Source organism: Rhinoderma darwinii, chromosome 2, assembly GCF_050947455.1.
Source record: "Rhinoderma darwinii isolate aRhiDar2 chromosome 2, aRhiDar2.hap1, whole genome shotgun sequence".
Classification (NCBI taxonomy): domain Eukaryota; kingdom Metazoa; phylum Chordata; class Amphibia; order Anura; family Rhinodermatidae; genus Rhinoderma; species Rhinoderma darwinii.
This window is the reverse complement of record NC_134688.1, coordinates 2,019,787-2,040,684: the sequence shown is the minus strand read 5'-3', so window position 1 is coordinate 2,040,684 and position 20,898 is coordinate 2,019,787. Positions and strand designations below refer to the sequence as shown.

General features: G+C 45.6%; 1 protein-coding gene across 1 annotated transcript in view; it reads left to right on the top strand.

Moving 5' to 3' along the window:
* Positions 1 to 20,898, top strand: part of CCKBR (cholecystokinin B receptor) — a 123,577-nt gene that overhangs the window by 81,622 nt on the left and 21,057 nt on the right. The window contains exons 3-4 of the mRNA XM_075851271.1: positions 9,772 to 10,033; positions 13,443 to 13,570. Of these exons, the coding sequence (XP_075707386.1) occupies positions 9,772 to 10,033; positions 13,443 to 13,570 (390 nt within the window). The remainder of the gene's footprint in view (positions 1 to 9,771; positions 10,034 to 13,442; positions 13,571 to 20,898) is intronic.

Below are 20,898 nucleotides of genomic sequence, written 5' to 3'. Positions count from 1 at the left end.
GAGTCCTGAGATAATAATCCAGAGTCCTGAGATAATAATCCAGAGTCCTGAGATAATAATCCAGAGTCCTGAGATAATAATCCAGAGTCCTGAGATAATAATCCAGAGTCCTGAGATAATAATCCAGAGTCCTGAGATAATAATCCAGAGCCCTGAGATAATAATCCAGAGTCCTGAGATAATAATCCAGAGTCCTGAGATAATAATCCAGAGTCCTGAGATAATAATCCAGAGTCCTGAGATAATAATACAGAGTCCTGAGATAATAATCCAGAGCCCTAAAATAATAATCCAGTGTCCTGAGATAATAATCCAGAGCCCTGAGATAATAATCCAGAGCCCTGAGATAATAATCCAGAGCCCTGAGATAATAATCTAGAGCCCTGAGATAATAATACAAAGTCCTGAGATAATAATACAAAGTCCTGAGATAATAATACAGAGTCCTGAGATAATAATACAGAGTCCTGAGATAATAATACAGAGTCCTGAGATAATAATCTAGAGCCCTGAGATAATAATCCAGAGTCCTGAGATAATAATCCAGAGTCCTGAGATAATAATCCAGAGTCCTGAGATAATAATACAGAGTCCTGAGATAATAATCTAGAGCCCTGAGATAATAATCCAGAGTCCTGAGATAATAATACAGAGCCCTGAGATAATAATCTAGAGCCCTGAGATAATAATACAAAGTCCTGAGATAATAATACAAAGTCCTGAGATAATAATACAGAGTCCTGAGATAATAATACAGAGTCCTGAGATAATAATACAGAGTCCTGAGATAATAATACAGAGTCCTGAGATAATAATCCAGAGCCCTGAGATAATAATCCAGAGTCCTGAGATAACAATGAAAATACCTGAGATAATAATCCAGAGCTGTGAGATAATAATCCAGAGTCCTGAGATAATAATCCAGAGTCCTGAGATAATAATACAGAGTCCTGAGATAATAATCTAGAGCCCTGAGATAATAATCCAGAGTCCTGAGATAATAATACAGAGTCCTGAGATAATAATACAGAGTCCTGAGATAATAATCCAGAGTCCTGAGATAATAATCCAGAGCCCTGAGATAATAATCCAGAGTCCTGAGATAATAATCCAGAGTCCTGAGATAATAATCCAGAGTCCTGAGATAATAATACAGCGTCCTGAGATTACAATGAAAATACCTGAGATAATAATCCAGAGCTGTGAGATAATAATCCAGAGTCCTGAGATAATAATCCAGAGTCCTGAGATAATAATGCAGAGTCCTGAGATAATAATCCAGAGTCCTGAGATAATAATCCAGAGTCCTGAGATAATAATGCAGAGTCCTGAGATAATAATGCAGAGTCCTGAGATAATAATCCAGAGTCCTGAGATAATAATCCAGAGTCCTGAGATAATAATCCAGAGTCCTGAGATAATAATCCAGAGTCCTGAGATAATAATCCAGAGTCCTGAGATAATAATCCAGAGTCCTGAGATAATAATCCAGAGTCCTGAGATAATAATCCAGAGTCCTGAGATAATAATCCAGAGTCCTGAGATAATAATCCAGAGTCCTGAGATAATAATCCAGAGCCCTGAGATAATAATCCAGAGTCCTGAGATAATAATCCAGAGTCCTGAGATAATAATCCAGAGTCCTGAGATAATAATCCAGAGTCCTGAGATAATAATCCAGAGTCCTGAGATAATAATACAGAGTCCTGAGATAATAATCCAGAGCCCTAAAATAATAATCCAGTGTCCTGAGATAATAATCCAGAGCCCTGAGATAATAATCCAGAGCCCTGAGATAATAATCCAGAGCCCTGAGATAATAATCTAGAGCCCTGAGATAATAATACAAAGTCCTGAGATAATAATACAAAGTCCTGAGATAATAATACAGAGTCCTGAGATAATAATACAGAGTCCTGAGATAATAATACAGAGTCCTGAGATAATAATCTAGAGCCCTGAGATAATAATACAGAGTCCTGAGATAATAATCCAGAGCCCTGAGATAATAATCCAGAGTCCTGAGATAATAATCCAGAGTCCTGAGATAATAATCCAGAGTCCTGAGATAATAATACAGAGTCCTGAGATAATAATACAGAGTCCTGAGATAATAATCCAGAGCCCTAAAATAATAATCCAGTGTCCTGAGATAATAATCCAGAGCCCTGAGATAATAATCCAGAGCCCTGAGATAATAATCCAGAGCCCTGAGATAATAATCTAGAGCCCTGAGATAATAATACAAAATCCTGAGATAATAATACAAAGTCCTGAGATAATAATACAGAGTCCTGAGATAATAATACAGAGTCCTGAGATCATAATACAGAGTCCTGAGATAATAATCTAGAGCCCTGAGATAATAATACAAAATCCTGAGATAATAATACAAAGTCCTGAGATAATAATCCAGAGCCCTGAGCTAATAATACAGAGTCCTGAGCTAATAATACAGAGTCCTGAGATAATAATACAGAGTCCTGAGATAATAATCCAGAGCCCTGAGCTAATAATACAGAGTCCTGAGCTAATAATCCAGAGCCCTGAGATAATAATACAGAGTCCTGAGATAATAATCCAGAGCCCTAAAATAATAATCCAGTGTCCTGAGATAATAATCCAGAGCCCTGAGATAATAATCCAGAGCCCTGAGATAATAATCCAGAGCCCTGAGATAATAATCTAGAGCCCTGAGATAATAATACAAAGTCCTGAGATAATAATACAAAGTCCTGAGATAATAATACAGAGTCCTGAGATAATAATACAGAGTCCTGAGATAATAATACAGAGTCCTGAGATAATAATCTAGAGCCCTGAGATAATAATCCAGAGTCCTGAGATAATAATCCAGAGTCCTGAGATAATAATCCAGAGTCCTGAGATAATAATCCAGAGTCCTGAGATAATAATCTAGAGCCCTGAGATAATAATCCAGAGTCCTGAGATAATAATCCAGAGCCCTAAAATAATAATCCAGTGTCCTGAGATAATAATCCAGAGCCCTGAGATAATAATCCAGAGCCCTGAGATAATAATCCAGAGCCCTGAGATAATAATCTAGAGCCCTGAGATAATAATACAAAGTCCTGAGATAATAATACAAAGTCCTGAGATAATAATACAGAGTCCTGAGATAATAATACAGAGTCCTGAGATCATAATACAGAGTCCTGAGATAATAATCTAGAGCCCTGAGATAATAATACAAAATCCTGAGATAATAATACAAAGTCCTGAGATAATAATCCAGAGCCCTGAGCTAATAATACAGAGTCCTGAGCTAATAATACAGAGTCCTGAGATAATAATACAGAGTCCTGAGATAATAATCCAGAGCCCTGAGCTAATAATACAGAGTCCTGAGCTAATAATCCAGAGCCCTGAGATAATAATACAGAGTCCTGAGATAATAATACATAGTCCTGAGATAATAATACAGAGTCCTGAGATAATAATACAGAGTCCTGAGATAATAATACAAAGTCCTGAGATAATAAGGTAGAGCTCTGAGATGATAAGGTAGAGCCCAGAGATGATAAGGTAGAGCCCAGAGATAATAAGGTAGAGCCCAGAGATGATAAGGTAGAGCCCAGAGGTGATAAGGTAGAGCCCAGAGATGATAAGGTAGAGCCCAGAGATGACAAGGTAGAGCTCAGAGATGATAAGGTAGAGCTCAGAGATGATAAGGTAAAGCTCTGAGATAATAAGGTAGAGCTTTAAAATGATAAGGTAGAGCTCAGAGATAATAAGGTAGAGCGCTGCAATAATAAGGTAGAGCTCTGAGATAATAAGGTAGAACCCAGAGATGATAAGGTAGAGCTTTTTGATAATAATGTAGAGCTCTGAGATAATAAGGTAGAGCTCTGAGATAATAAGGTAGATCCCAGAGATGATAAGGTAGAGCTTTTTGATAATAATGTAGAGCTCTGAGATAATAAGGTAGATCTCTGAGATAATAAGGTAGAGCCCAGAGATGATAAGGACAGCTCTGAGATAATTAGGTAGAGCTCTGAGATGATACGGTAGAGCCCTGAAATAATAAGGTAGAGCTCTGAGATAATAAGGTAGAGCCCAGAAATAATAAGATAGAGCCCAGAGATAATAAGGTAGAGCCCAGAAATAATAAGATAGAGCCCAGAGATAATAAGGTAGAGCCCAGAAATAATAAGATAGAGCCCAGAGATAATAAGGTAGAGCCCAGAGATAATAAGGTAGAGCTCAGAGATGATAAGGTAGAGCTCAGAGATGATAAGGTAGAGCCCTGAGATGATAAGGTAGAGCCCAGAAATAATAAGGTAGAGCCCAGAGATAATAAGGTAGAATCCATAAATAATAAGGTAAAGCTCTGAGATGATAAGGTAGAACCCAGAGATAATAAGGTAATGCTCTGAGATAATAAGGTAGAGCCCAGAGATGATAAGGTAGAGTTCTGAGTTAAAAAGGTAGAGCTCTGAGATGATAAGGTAGAACCCAGAGATGATAAGGTAGAGCTCTGAGATGATAAGGTAGAGCTCTGAGATATTAAGGTAGAGCCCAGAGATAATAAGGTAGAGCCCAGAGATAATAAGGTAGAGTTCTGAGATCACAAGGTAGAGATCTGAGATAATAAGGTAGAGATCTGAGATAATAAGTTAGATCTCTGCGATAATAAGGTAGAGTTTTGAGATAATAAGGTAGGGCCTTGAGATAATAAGGTAGATCCCAGAGATAATAAGGTAGAGCCCAGAGATTATAAGGTAGAGCTTTAAAATGATAAGGTAGAGTTCTGCAATAATAAGGTAGAGCTCTGAGATAATAAGGTAGAGCCCTGAGATAATAAGGTAGATCTCTGAGATAATAAGGTAGAGCCCTGAGATAATAAGGTAGATCTCTGAGATAATAAGGTAGAGCCCAGAGATGATAAGGTAGAGCTCTGAGTTAAAAAGGTAGAGATCTGAGATGATAAGGTAGAACCCAGAGATGATAAGGTAAAGCTCTGGGATGATAAGGTAGAGCCCTGAGATATTAAGGTAGAGCCCAGAGATAATAAGGTAGAGCCCAGAGATAATAAGGTAGAGTTCTGAGATCACAAGGTAGAGATCTGAGATGATAAGGTAGAACCCAGAGATGATAAGGTAAAGCTCTGGGATGATAAGGTAGAGCCCAGAGATGATAAGGTAGAGCCCAGAGATGATAAGGTAGATCTCTGAGATAATAAGGTAGAGCCCAGAGATGATAAGGTAGAGCTCTGAGATGATAAGGTAGAGCTCAGAGATGATAAGGTAGAGCTCTGAGATAATAAGATAGAGCCCAGAGATACTAAGATAGAGCTCGGAGAACATAAGGTAGAACCCAGAGATTATAAGGTAGAGCTCAGAGATGATAAGGTAGAGCTCTGAGATAAGGTAGAGCCCAGAGATAATAAGGTAGAGCTCTGAGATGATAAGGTAGAGCTCTGTGATAATAATGTAGAGCTCTGAGATAATAAGGTAGAGCCCAGAGAGGATAAGGTAGAGCCCAGAGATACTAAGGTAGAATCCAGAAATAATAAGGTAGAGCTCTGAGCTAATAAGGTAGAGCTCTGAACAGATAAGGTACAGCTCTGAGATGATAATGTAAAGCTCTGAGATAATAAGGTAGAGCCCAGAGATGATAAGGTAGAGCTCCGAGATAATAAGGTTGATCCCAGAGATAATAAGGCAGCGCTATGAGATAATAAGGTTGAGCCCAGAGATGATAATGTAAAGCTCTGAGATAATAAGGTAGAGCTCTGAAATAATTAGGTAGAACCCATAGACTATAAGGTAGAGCTCTGAGATAATAAGGTAGAGCTCTGAGATGATAAGATAGAGCTCTGAGATAATAAGATAGAGCTCTACGATTTCAAGGTAGAGCCCAGAGATGATAAGGTAAAGCTCTGAGATTAAAAGGTAGAGCTCTGATATGATTAGGTAGAGCTTTGATATGATTAGGTAGAGCTCTGAGATAAGGTAGAGCCCAGAGATAATAAGGTAGAGCCCAGAGATAAGGTAGAGCCCAGAGATGATAAGGTAGAGCCCAGAGATAATAAGGTAGAGCTCAGAGATGATAAGGTAGAGCCCATAGATAATAAGGTAGCGCTCTGAGATCATAAAATAGAACCCAGAGATAATAAGGATAATAAGGTCGAGCCCATAGATAATAAGGTAGAGCTCTGAAATAATAAGGCGGTTCTCTGGATAATAAGGTAGAGCTCTGAGATAAGGTAGAGCCCAGAGATAATAAAGTAGAGCTCTGAGATGATAAGGTAGAGCCCAGAGATAATAAGGTAAAATCCAGAAAAAATAAGGTAGAGCTCTGAGATGATAATGTAAAGCTCTGATATAATAAGGTAGAACCCGTTGATAATAAGGTTAAGCTCTGAGATAATAAGGTTAAGCTCTGAGATAATAAGGTAGAGCTCTGATATAATAAGGTAGAGATCTGAGATAATAAGGTAGAGCCCAGAGATAATAAGGTAGAGACCAGAAATGATAAGTTAGAGCCCAGAGATGATAAGGTAGAGCTCTAAGATGATAAGGTAGAGCTCTGAGATGATAAGGTAGAGCTTTGCGATAATAAGGTAGAGCCCAGAGATGATAAGGTAGAATCCAGAAATAATAAGGTAGATCTCTGACCTGATAATGTAAAGGTCTGAGATAATAAGGTAGAGCTCTGAGCTAATAAGGTAGAGATCTGAGATAATAAGGTAGAGCTCTGAGATAATTAGTTAGAGCTCTGACATAACAAGGTAGATATCTGAGATAATAAGGTAGAGCCCAGAGATAAGGTAGAGCCCAGAGATGATAAGGTAGAGCTGTGAGATAATAAGGTAGAGCCCAGAGATGATAAGGTAGAGCCCAGAGATGATAAGGTAGAGCCCAGAGATAATAAGGTAGAGCCCAGAGATTATAAGGTAGAGCCCAGAGATTATAAAGTAGAGCCCAGAGATAAGGTAGAGCTCTGAGATGATAAGGTAGAGCCCAGAGATAATAAGGTAGAGCTCAGAGATAATAAGGTAGAGCCCAGAGATGATAAGGTAGAGCCCAGAGATAATAAGGTAGAGCTCAGAGATGATAAGGTAGAGCCCAGAGATGATAAGGTAGAGCCCAGAGATGATAAGGTAGAGCCCAGAGATGATAAGGTAGAGCCCAGAGATAATAAGGTAGAGCCCAGAGATAATAAGGTAGAGCCCAGAGATAAGGTAGAGCCCAGAGGTGATAAGGTAGAGCCCAGAGATGATAAGGTAGAGCCCAGAGATGATAAGGTAGAGCTCAGAGATGATAAGGTAGAGCTCAGAGATGATAAGATAGAGCCCAGAGATGATAAGGCAGAGCCCAGTGATAATAAGGTAGAGCCCAGAGATAAGGTAGAGCCCAGAGATGATAAGGTAGAGCTCAGTGATAATAAGGTAGAGCCCTGAGATGATAAGGTAGAGCTCAGAGATGATAAGGTAGAACCCAGAGATGATAAGGTAGAGCTCAGAGATGATAAGGTAGAGCCCAGAGATGATAAGGTAGAGCCCAGAGATGATAAGGTAGAGCTCAGAGATGATAAGGTAGAGCCCTGAGATGATAAGGTAGAACCCAGAGATAATAAAGTAGAGCCCTGAGATGATAAAGTAGAGCCCTGAGATGATAAGGTAGAGCCCAGAGATGATAAAGTAGAGCTCTGAGATGATAAGGTAGAGCCCTGAGATGATAAGGTAGAGCCCTGAGATGATAAGGTAGAGCCCAGAGATAATAAAGTAGAGCCCTGAGATGATAAGGTAGAGCTCTGAGATAATAAGGTAGAGCCCAGAGATGATAAGGTAAAGCCCTGAGATGATAAGGTAGAGCCCAGAGATAATAAAGTAGAGCCCTGAGATGATAAGGTAGAGCTCTGAGATAATAAGGTAGAGCCCAGAGATGATAAGGTAGAGCCCTGAGATGATAAGGTAGAGCCCTGAGATGATAAGGTAGAGCTCTGAGATGATAAGGTAGAGCCCAGAGATGATAAGGTAGAGCCCAGAGATGATAAGGTAGAGCCCTGAGATGATAAGGTAGAGCTCTGAGATAATAAGGTAGAGCCCAGAGATAATAAGGTAGAGCTCAAAGATAATAAGGTAGAGCCCAGAGATGATAAGGTAGAGCCCTGAGATGATAAGGTAGAGCTCTGAGATAATAAGGTAGAGCCCAGAGGTGATAAGGTAGAGCTCAGAGATGATAAGGTAGAGCCCAGAGATGATAAGGTAGAACCCAGAGATAATAAGGTAGAGCCCAGAGATTATAAGGTAGAGCTCAGAGATAATAAGGTAGAGCCCAGAGATTATAAGGTAGAGCTCAGAGATAATAAGGTAGAGCTCTGAGATAATAAGGTAGAGCCCAGAGATGATAAGGTAGAGCCCAGAGATGATAAGGTAGAGCCCAGAGATGATAAGGTAGAGCTCAGAGATGATAAGGTAGAGCCCTGAGATGATAAGGTAGAACCCAGAGATAATAAAGTAGAGCCCTGAGATGATAAAGTAGAGCCCTGAGATGATAAGGTAGAGCCCAGAGATGATAAAGTAGAGCTCTGAGATGATAAGGTAGAGCCCTGAGATGATAAGGTAGAGCCCTGAGATGATAAGGTAGAGCCCAGAGATAATAAAGTAGAGCCCTGAGATGATAAGGTAGAGCTCTGAGATAATAAGGTAGAGCCCAGAGATGATAAGGTAAAGCCCTGAGATGATAAGGTAGAGCCCAGAGATAATAAAGTAGAGCCCTGAGATGATAAGGTAGAGCTCTGAGATAATAAGGTAGAGCCCAGAGATGATAAGGTAGAGCCCTGAGATGATAAGGTAGAGCCCTGAGATGATAAGGTAGAGCTCTGAGATGATAAGGTAGAGCCCAGAGATAATAAGGTAGAGCCCAGAGATGATAAGGTAGAGCCCTGAGATGATAAGGTAGAGCTCTGAGATAATAAGGTAGAGCCCAGAGATAATAAGGTAGAGCTCAAAGATAATAAGGTAGAGCCCAGAGATGATAAGGTAGAGCCCTGAGATGATAAGGTAGAGCTCTGAGATAATAAGGTAGAGCCCAGAGGTGATAAGGTAGAGCTCAGAGATGATAAGGTAGAGCCCAGAGATGATAAGGTAGAGCCCAGAGATAATAAGGTAGAGCCCAGAGATTATAAGGTAGAGCTCAGAGATAATAAGGTAGAGCTCTGAGATAATAAGGTAGAGCCCAGAGATGATAAGGTAGAGCCCAGAGATGATAAGGTAGAGCTCAGAGATGATAAGGTAGAGCCCAGAGATGATAAGGTAGAGCTCTGGGATGATAAATGTTGGTTTCTGTAGTTGGCGCCTGGTCTCTTAGGGTATTCTCACACGGCTTATTTTCATCCGTTTTTCAGGCCATAAACGCCCCAAAAAACAGCTGAAAATATGGGGGCTGAACGCCTTCAAACATCTGCCTATTGATTTCAATGGGAAAAACTGTGTTTCGTTCCCACGGGGCGGTTTTTTTCACGGCGTTTGTAAAAACGGTGCATAAAAAAACGCCCTGTAAAAAAAGAAGCACATCAAAAAACGCCTGAGAAACAGAGGATTTACTTGAAAACAGCTCCGTAGTTTCCGGACGTTTTTCGTTTGCCATGTGAACATCGCCTTATATTGAGCCTGTGGCTGGATGAGGACTACATCTAATCATGTCCTCCTCCCCACCCCCGGTTTGTATTACGGATTTCCTTATAGTGACCTGTATATGATCTTGGTCTTCTCCTCGCTGATCGCCTCTCATCACGTTACAGGTATCTCCGTCAGTGTCTCCACCTTTAACCTGGTGGCCATCGCCATTGAACGCTACAGCGCCATTTGCAATCCCTTGAAATCCCGTGTCTGGCAGACCCGATCACACGCCTACAAAGTCATCGCTGCCACCTGGATCTTGTCCATCATCATAATGATCCCGTACCTTGTGTACAACACGCTGGTGAGCTTCCCCATGACGGAGAACCAGAAGGGCTACCAGTGCCGGCTCAAGTGGCCCAATAACCAGGTGCAGCAGGCATGGTGAGCGACGTCCCCTGTATGTGTTCCCCCCGGCCAGGTCCTCCTCCGCCTGCCGCCACCCCTCCCCCAGACATGGACATCATTACGTCTTTCATTCCTTTTCTATATATTCTGTGCTCATGTGTCAGTCCCCGTGACTTAGATATACATTATATACATCCTGTTCATCTCTCCCCTCCCCCCAAAGCTGATCGCTCATATGTGGGCGTGGTCAGGGGAGTCACACTAGTGACATCATACATGGTCAGACGTGATGTCATCGGTCTCTTGCTGCCTCTGTTCCATCACGTCTCCGTATTTCTTCTGCTATTTCCGTAGTTTTCTTCTTGTATCGTCATTTTCATTATTAATGTTTCTATTTTCATTACATGGTCCCCCTCCCCCGTTATTCAGCTCGTCATGTGACTCTTATATTAAATTCGGCGAGTACAGACCGGGGGAAGGGCTTATATTTATTCTTTATTGTAAGCGTAAGGCGAGCAGGATGATTGTGCAGGATTTCCCGGGGGGCGGGGAGGTGGGGTGACCCGCGGAGCTTCTGGGACCTCTCGCGCTTCTGCGGCTACGTGGTGATGACACTTTCCTGACCTGATACAATTTCAGTCATATCTACATTTCCGGATGTCCAGATTTTGTGCTGTGAATGGGGACACATGACAATATCTACCCGAGAGTTGAGGAAGGAATGAGTTGCTGCCTGGGGAGATCATGGACAATGGTCTCAGTCCACACCTCCTGCAGACAAGGTCCGCGGCTCCACAAGGTCATCATATCTCATATTTACTTCCAGATTAGAAGATTTTAGCAAACATTAAAAGGAATGGCAGCAATGTTACTGGCAGCCACAAACCACGAGAGAGAGAGAGAGACCTACGGTGTTCCCTGATGATGGACCTTCTCTGCCAACTACCTGGGTTTGACCTCTAAGTAACAGGAAATGTCTCCGAGGAAAAAGGACTGGAGTAGAGTCAGTGGAGTAAAAGGCTGTGAGGTCGGTGAACGTTCTGGGTGGTCAAGGTACTAATCACGCTTCTGCTAATTGGGTGTCACGTCTAGGGGTGTTATGGGCAAGTTAGTGGGGTCAGTAACAGCCAATGATGGAACATCCACAGACTGCCAACTTGTGGGCCAACCCCTGAGGAACACGTCCGCCCATAACTGGCAGAGCTGGAACTAAACACGCAGATGATGAAGATCTCAGAACATCCACAAACTGCCTGCTGGTGACTCAAACCCCCGAGGAACATGTCCGGCCATAACTGTCAGAGCTGGAACTAAACACGAAGATGATGGAGATCTCAGAACATCCACAGACTGCCTGCTGGTGGGTCAAACCCCCGAGGAACATGTCCGGCCATAAATGGCAGAGCTGGAACTAAACACGAAGACGATGAAGATCTCAGAACATCCACAGACTGCCAGCTGTTGGGTCAAACCACCGAGGAACATGTCCGGCCATAAATGGCAGATCTGGAACTAAACACGAAGACGATGAAGATCTCAGAACATCCACAGACTGCCTGCTGGTGGGTCAAACCCCCGAGGAACATGTCCGGCCATAAATGGCAGAGCTGGAACTAAACACGAAGACGATGAAGATCTCAGAACATCCACAGACTGCCTGCTGGTGGGTCAAACCCCCGAGGAACATGTCCGGCCATAACTGTCAGAGCTGGAACTAAACACGCGGATGATGGAGATCTCAGAACATCCACAGACTGCCTGCTGGTGGGTCAAACCCCCGAGGAACATGTCCGGCCATAAATGGCAGAGCTGGAACTAAACACGAAGACGATGAAGATCTCAGAACATCCACAGACTGCCAGCTGGTGGGTCAAACCCCCGAGGAACATGTCCGGCCATAAATGGCAGATCTGGAACTAAACACGAAGACGATGAAGATCTCAGAACATCCACAGACTGCCTGCTGGTGGGTCAAACCCCCGAGGAACATGTCCGGCCATAAATGGCAGATCTGGAACTAAACACGAAGACGATGAAGATCTCAGAACATCCACAGACTGCCTGCTGGTGGGTCAAACCCCCGAGGAACATGTCCGGCCATAAATGGCAGATCTGGAACTAAACACGAAGACGATGAAGATCTCAGAACATCCACAGACTGCCAGCTGGTGGGTCAAACCCCCGAGGAACATGTCCGGCCATAAATGGCAGATCTGGAACTAAACACGAAGACGATGAAGATCTCAGAACATCCACAGACTGCCTGCTGGTGGGTCAAACCCCCGAGGAACATGTCCGGCCATAAATCGCAGATCTGGAACTAAACACGCGGATGATGGAGATCTCAGAACATCCACAGACTGCCTGCTGGTGGGTCAAACCCCCGAGGAACATGTCCGGCCATAAATGGCAGATCTGGAACTAAACACGAAGATGATGAAGATCTCAGAACATCCACAGACTGCCTGCTGGTGGGTCAAACCCCCGAGGAACATGTCCGGCCATAAATCGCAGATCTGGAACTAAACACGCGGATGATGGAGATCTCAGAAAATCCACACTCTTCTTATCTCTCTTCCTTCTACCATTTGAAGCCGAGGAGTAAGTCTTGATGGGACATCATTGCGCTGGTGTTACTTCTGTGTATTACTCTTCTACATTATGCGAGGGTTTACCTGTGAACAGTTGATCAGCGGTGGAGCGTTGCTGGAGCTCCTGATCTCATTCACCTCCATAGTGGACACAGTCTTCCTCTGTGGTTTAGAGATGATGGTCAGGGCTGTAACCTCCGGGGGCCTGTAGGACCATAGCAATACTTAGAGGACCATACAGGGTGGATGATGTAGTAATATTGGGGAGAACCGACCCTGAAGTACCTGTCGTATATATTAGGCCCCATGCACACGGCCGTGTCCGTAATCACGGGCCGCGATTGTGGGCACAGCCAGCCGCCGATGGCTGCGGTCAGCCGCCTGGATTCTCGGCCCGTGCTCCTATGCAAAGTATGGGAGCACGGGCCGTAAAACGCAAAAGATGGAACATGTCCTTTATTTTGCGGTACACTTCTACGGCCCGGACACCTTCCCCTAAATAAACGGGAATGTGTCCGTGGACAATACAAGTGAATGGGTCCGTAATTGCGGACGATTTTTACGCTCGTGTACATGGGCCTTACCCCATTTTTGGAGGTTTTCCAATTATAGGGACGTGATGAGATAATCAGGATATTACAAGACTTGGCCGCAGCGGATATTTATAGAAATCAGCGCCGCACACAACAGGCTGCCCTGCAAGTTGGGGCAATTTTACCAGTATGACATATGGCATTTTAGGGTGGTAGGATCCCTCTGTGACTCATGGCCCCATTGTATGAAAGATTAACCCTTGGTAGGCTCCCTGGTTCTGACATGATGTTCATGCCTCCAGTCTCGTTTCTTGTACACAGGTACGTCATCCTGCTCACCGTGCTCTTCTTCATCCCCGGGGTGGTGATGATTGTGGCGTATGGACTGATCTCCCATGAGCTTTACAGAGGCATTCAGTTTGAGATGGACCTAAACAAAGAGGCTAAAGGTACTGGACTCCCCGCAACCAACGACTCTGGAAATAACCCAAATCTATGAAAGGAACATCCGTCCTCAATAAATAAAAGTCTTTGTTTAATAAAAAAAGTTCTATAACGTCTGTATTTCAAATTGTTTCCAAGATCTGTGCTTGCTGTCATTTAATAGGAACCTTCATTGTTTACTTGCAGTGGATAAAACTCTGTCCTGGCCATGTGATGGACACACAGGTGCACAGTTCGTTACAGAAGAGTTGGGCTGAGTCCACACGGTGCATATTTTTGTTTTGGTAGATAAACCAAGTCTCAATGAGAGTTCATCAACTAAAACGGGGGAAAAAAACACAAAAAAAAAGACGCAACATAAACGCACCGTGTGAACCCAGCCTTATCAGAGCTGTGTCTGCTAACGAGCCGGGCAATGAAGGTTCCTATTGAATGACAGCAAGCAGAGATCTTGAAAATCTTAAGAAATTGATACAGAAGGTATATTGGAAAATTGTATCCCTTCATTATACGAAGAATAACACTCATTTACTGAGAACCGGAATATTCCATTAGGGAAGAGAGTGGAAGGTGACGTTTCCGTGACTTTTCTTGCAGCGACCGTCATACAGTCCCTGGGGAGCGGGAGTTCATCACCTCCAGTCATTACATGGTAGATATAGCACGGTGCACGTCGTGTTAGAGCCCGGAGCCACTTTTGTATATTCCAGTAAATCTCTAGGAAGAATTATAACCCCCCCCCCATGTCCTCCTTGTCACTGCACTTCTGTACTGAAGACTACCAGGGCTGGAAGCAGAGGCGCAGTTAGGGGTTTAGCATGGGGGGGGGGCGAAACACATCTGAGTGGGCCCCGACGCAGTGGGCCCCCCACAAAGTATAATGACTCCTTAGTGTGCTCCACATAGTATAAAGCCCCTGTAGCTGCCCCACACAAAATAATGCTCCTATAGCTGACCCCACACAGTATAATGCCCCCATAGATGCCCCCACACAGTATAATGTCCCCATAGCTGACCCCACACAAAATAATGCTCCTATAGCTGACCCCACACAGTATAATGCCCCCATAGCTGCCACCACACAGTATAATGTCCCCATAGCTGCCTCCACACAGTATAATGTCCCCATAACTGCCTCCACACAGTATAATGTCCCCATAGCTGCCCCCACACAGTATAATGCCCCCATAACTGCCTCCACACAGTATAATGTCCCCATAGCTGCCCCCACACAGTATAATGCCCCCATAGCTGCCCCCACACAGTATAATGCCCCCATAGCTGCCCCCACACAGTATAATGCCCCCATAACTGCCTCCACACAGTATAATGCCCCATAGCTGCCTCCACACAGTATAATGTCCCCATAGCTGCCTCCACACAGTATAATGTCCCCATAGCTGCCCCCACACAGTATAATGCCCCCATAGCTGCCACCACACAGTATAATGCCCCCATAACTGCCTCCACACAGTATAATGTCCCCATAGCTGCCCCCACACAGTATAATGCCCCCATAGCTGCCCCCACACAGTATAATGCCCCCATAGCTGCCCCCACACAGTATAATGCCCCCATAACTGCCTCCACACAGTATAATGCCCCATAGCTGCCTCCACACAGTATAATGTCCCCATAGCTGCCTCCACACAGTATAATGTCCCCATAGCTGCCCCCACACAGTATAATGTCCCCATAGCTGCCTCCACGCAGTATAATGCCCCCATAGCTGCCCCCACACAGTATAATGTCCCCATAGCTGCCCCCACACAGTATAATGCCCCCTTAACTGCCTCCACACAGTATAATGCCCCATAGCTGCCCCCACACTGTATAATGTCCCCATAGCTGCCTCCACACTGTATAATGTCTCCATAGCTGCCCCCACACAGTATAATGCCCCTATAGCTGCCTCCACACAGTATAATGCCCCCATAACTGCCTCCACACAGTATAATGCCCCATAACTGCCTCCACACAGTATAATGCCCCCATAGCTGCCCCCACACAGTATAATGCCCCTATAGCTGTCTCCACACAGTATAATGCCCCATAGCTGCCCCCACACAGTATAATGTCCCCATAGCTGCCCCCACACAGTATAATGCCCCCATAGCTGCCCCCACACAGTATAATGTCCCCATAGCTGCCACCACACAGTATAATGTCCTCATAGCTGCCCCCACACAGTATAATGCCCCCATAGCTGCCTCCACACAGTATAATGTCTCCATAGCTGCCCCCACACAGTATAATGTCCCAATAGCTGCCCCCACACAGTATAATGCCCCCATAGCTGACCCCACAAAGTATAATGCCCCCATAGCTGCCCACCACACAGTATAATGTCCCCATAGCTGCCTCCACACAGTATAATGTCCCCATAGCTGCCCCCACACAGTATAATGCCCCCATAGCTGCCCCACACAGTATAATGTCCCCATAGCTGCCCCCACACAGTATAATGCCCACAGCTGCCCCCACACAGTATAATGTTCCCATAGCTGCCTCCACACAGTATAATGTCCCATAGCTGCCTCCACACAGTATAATGTCCCATAGCTGCCCCCACACAGTATAATGTCCCCATAGCTGCCTCCACACAGTATAATGTCCCCATAGCTGCCTACACACAGTATAATGCCCCCATAGCTGCCTCCACACAGTATAATGTCCCCATAGCTGACCCCACACAGTATAATGTCCCCATAGCTGTCCCCACACAGTATAATGTCCCCCATAGCTGACCCCACACAGTATAATGCTCCTATAGCTGTCCTCCATATATTATAATGCCCCCATAGCTGACCCCACACAGTATAATGCCCCCATAGATGCCCCCACACAGTATAATGTCCCCATAGCTGCCCCTACACAGTATAATGTCCCCATAGCGGACCCCACACAGTATAATGCCCCCATAGATGCCCCCACACAGTATAATGCCCCCATAGCTGCCCCACACAGTATAATGTCCCCATAGCTGCCCCCACACAGTATAATGTCCCCATAGCTGCCTCCACACAGTATAATGCTCCCATAGATGCCTCCACATAGTATAATGCCCCCATAGCTGCCCCCACACAGTATAATGTCCCCATAGATGCCTCCACACAGTATAATGTCCCCATAGCTGCCTCCACACAGTATAATGTCCCCATAGCTGCCCCCACACAGTATAATGCCCCCATAGATGCCTCCACACAGTATAATGTCCCCATAGCTGCCTCCACACAGTATAATGTCCGCATAGCTGACCCCATACAGTATAATGTCCCCATAGCTGCCTCCACACAGTATAATGCCCCCATAGATGCCTCCACACAGTATAATGTCCCCATAGCTGCCTCCACACAGTATAATGCCCCCATAGCTGCCCCACACAGTATAATGTCCCCATAGCTGCCTCCACACAGTATAATGCCCCATAGCTGCCTCCACACAGTATAATGTCCCTCATAGCTGCCTCCACACAGTATAATGTCCCCATAACTGCCTCCACACAGTATAATGCCCCCATAGATGCCTCCACACAGTATAATGTCCCCATAGCTGCCTCCACACAGTATAATGTCCGCATAGCTGACCCCATACAGTATAATGTCCCCATAGCTGCCTCCACACAGTATAATGCCCCCATAGATGCCTCCACACAGTATAATGTCCCCATAGCTGCCTCCACACAGTATAATGCCCCCATAGCTGCCCCACACAGTATAATGTCCCCATAGCTGCCTCCACACAGTATAATGCCCCATAGCTGCCTCCACACAGTATAATGTCCCTCATAGCTGCCCCCACACAGTATAATGTCCCCATAGCTGCCACCACACAGTATAATGTCCCCATAGCTGCCTCCACACAGTATAATGTCCCCATAGCTGCCCCCACACAGTATAATGTCCCCATAGCTGCCCCCACACAGTATAATGCCCCCATAACTGCCTCCACACAGTATAATGTCCCCATAGCTGCCCCCACACAGTATAATGCCCCCATAGCTGCCCCCACACAGTATAATGCCCCCATAGCTGCCCCCACACAGTATAATGCCCCCATAACTGCCTCCACACAGTATAATGCCCCATAGCTGCCTCCACACAGTATAATGTCCCCATAGCTGCCTCCACACAGTATAATGTCCCCATAGCTGCCCCCACACAGTATAATGCCCCCATAGCTGCCACCACACAGTATAATGCCCCATAACTGCCTCCACACAGTATAATGTCCCCATAGCTGCCCCCACACAGTATAATGCCCCCATAGCTGCCCCCACACAGTATAATGTCCCCATAGCTGCCCCCACACAGTATAATGCCCCCATAACTGCCTCCACACAGTATAATGTCCCCATAGCTGCCCCCACACAGTATAATGCCCCCATAGCTGCCCCCACACAGTATAATGCCCCCATAGCTGCCCCCACACAGTATAATGCCCCCATAACTGTCTCCACACAGTATAATGCCCCATAGCTGCCTCCACACAGTATAATGTCCCCATAGCTGCCTCCACACAGTATAATGTCCCCATAGCTGCCCCCACACAGTATAATGCCCCCATAGCTGCCACCACACAGTATAATGCCCCATAACTGCCTCCACACAGTATAATGTCCCCATAGCTGCCCCCACACAGTATAATGCCCCCATAGCTGCCCCCACACAGTATAATGCCCCCATAGCTGCCCCCACACAGTATAATGCCCCCATAACTGCCTCCACACAGTATAATGCCCCATAGCTGCCTCCACACAGTATAATGTCCCCATAGCTGCCTCCACACAGTATAATGTCCCCATAGCTGCCCCCACACAGTATAATGTCCCCATAGCTGCCTCCACGCAGTATAATGCCCCCATAGCTGCCCCCACACAGTATAATGTCCCCATAGCTGCCCCCACACAGTATAATGCCCCCATAACTGCCTCCACACAGTATAATGCCCCATAGCTGCCCCCACACAGTATAATGTCTCCATAGCTGCCCCCACACAGTATAATGCCCCTATAGCTGCCTCCACACAGTATAATGCCCCCATAACTGCCTCCACACAGTATAATGCCCCCATAGCTGCCCCCACACAGTATAATGCCCCTATAGCTGTCTCCACACAGTATAATGCCCCATAGCTGCCCCCACACAGTATAATGTCCCCATAGCTGCCCCCACACAGTATAATGCCCCCATAGCTGCCCCCACACAGTATAATGTCCCCATAGCTGCCACCACACAGTATAATGTCCTCATAGCTGCCCCCACACAGTATAATGCCCCCATAGCTGCCTCCACACAGTATAATGTCTCCATAGCTGCCCCCACACAGTATAATGTCCCCATAGCTGCCCCCACACAGTATAATGCCCCCATAGCTGACCCCACACAGTATAATGCCCCCATAGCTGCCCACCACACAGTATAATGTCCCCATAGCTGCCTCCACACAGTATAATGTCCCCATAGCTGCCCCCACACAGTATAATGCCCCCATAGCTGCCCCACACAGTATAATGTCCCCATAGCTGCCCCCACACAGTATAATGCCCACAGCTGCCCCCACACAGTATAATGTCCCCATAGCTGCCTCCACACAGTATAATGTCCCATAGCTGCCTCCACACAGTATAATGTCCCATAGCTGCCCCCACACAGTATAATGTCCCCATAGCTGCCTCCACACAGTATAATGTCCCCATAGCTGCCTACACACAGTATAATGCCCCCATAGCTGCCTCCACACAGTATAATGTCCCCATAGCTGACCCCACACAGTATAATGTCCCCATAGCTGTCCCCACACAGTATAATGTCCCCATAGCTGACCCCACACAGTATAATGCTCCTATAGCTGTCCTCCATATATTATAATGCCCCCATAGCTGACCCCACACAGTATAATGCCCCCATAGATGCCCCCACACAGTATAATGTCCCCATAGCTGCCCCTACACAGTATAATGTCCCCATAGCGGACCCCACACAGTATAATGCCCCCATAGATGCCCCCACACAGTATAATGCCCCCATAGCTGCCCCACACAGTATAATGTCCCCATAGCTGCCCCCACACAGTATAATGTCCCCATAGCTGCCTCCACACAGTATAATGCTCCCATAGATGCCTCCACATAGTATAATGCCCCCATAGCTGCCCCCACACAGTATAATGTCCCCATAGATGCCTCCACACAGTATAATGTCCCCATAGCTGCCTCCACACAGTATAATGTCCCCATAGCTGCCCCCACACAGTATAATGCCCCCATAGATGCCTCCACACAGTATAATGTCCCCATAGCTGCCTCCACACAGTATAATGTCCGCATAGCTGACCCCATACAGTATAATGTCCCCATAGCTGCCTCCACACAGTATAATGCCCCCATAGATGCCTCCACACAGTATAATGTCCCCATAGCTGCCTCCACACAGTATAATGCCCCCATAGCTGCCCCACACAGTATAATGTCCCCATAGCTGCCTCCACACAGTATAATGCCCCATAGCTGCCTCCACACAGTATAATGTCCCTCATAGCTGCCTCCACACAGTATAATGTCCCCATAACTGCCTCCACACAGTATAATGCCCCCATAGATGCCTCCACACAGTATAATGTCCCCATAGCTGCCTCCACACAGTATAATGTCCGCATAGCTGACCCCATACAGTATAATGTCCCCATAGCTGCCTCCACACAGTATAATGCCCCCATAGATGCCTCCACACAGTATAATGTCCCCATAGCTGCCTCCACACAGTATAATGCCCCCATAGCTGCCCCACACAGTATAATGTCCCCATAGCTGCCTCCACACAGTATAATGCCCCCATAGCTGCCTCCACACAGTATAATGCTCCCATAGCTGCCCCCACACAGTATAATGTCCCCATAGCTGCCCCCACACAGTATAATGTCCCCATAGCTGCCTCCACACAGTATAATGTCCCTCATAGCTGCCCCCACACAGTATAATGTCCCCATAGCTGCCACCACACAGTATAATGTCCCCATAGCTGCCCCCACACAGTATAATGCCCCCATAGCTACCACCACACAGTATAATGACCCCATAGCTGCCTCCACACAGTATAATGCCCCCATAGCTGCCTCCACACAGTATAATGTCCCCATAGCTGCCCCCACACAGTATAATGCCCCCATAGCTGCCCCCACACAGTATAATGCCCCCATAGCTGCCACCACACAGTATAATGACCCCATAGCTGCCACCACACAGTATAATGTCCCCATAGCTGCCCCCACACAGTATAATGCCCCCATAGCTACCACCACACAGTATAATGTCCCCATAGCTGCCTCCACACAG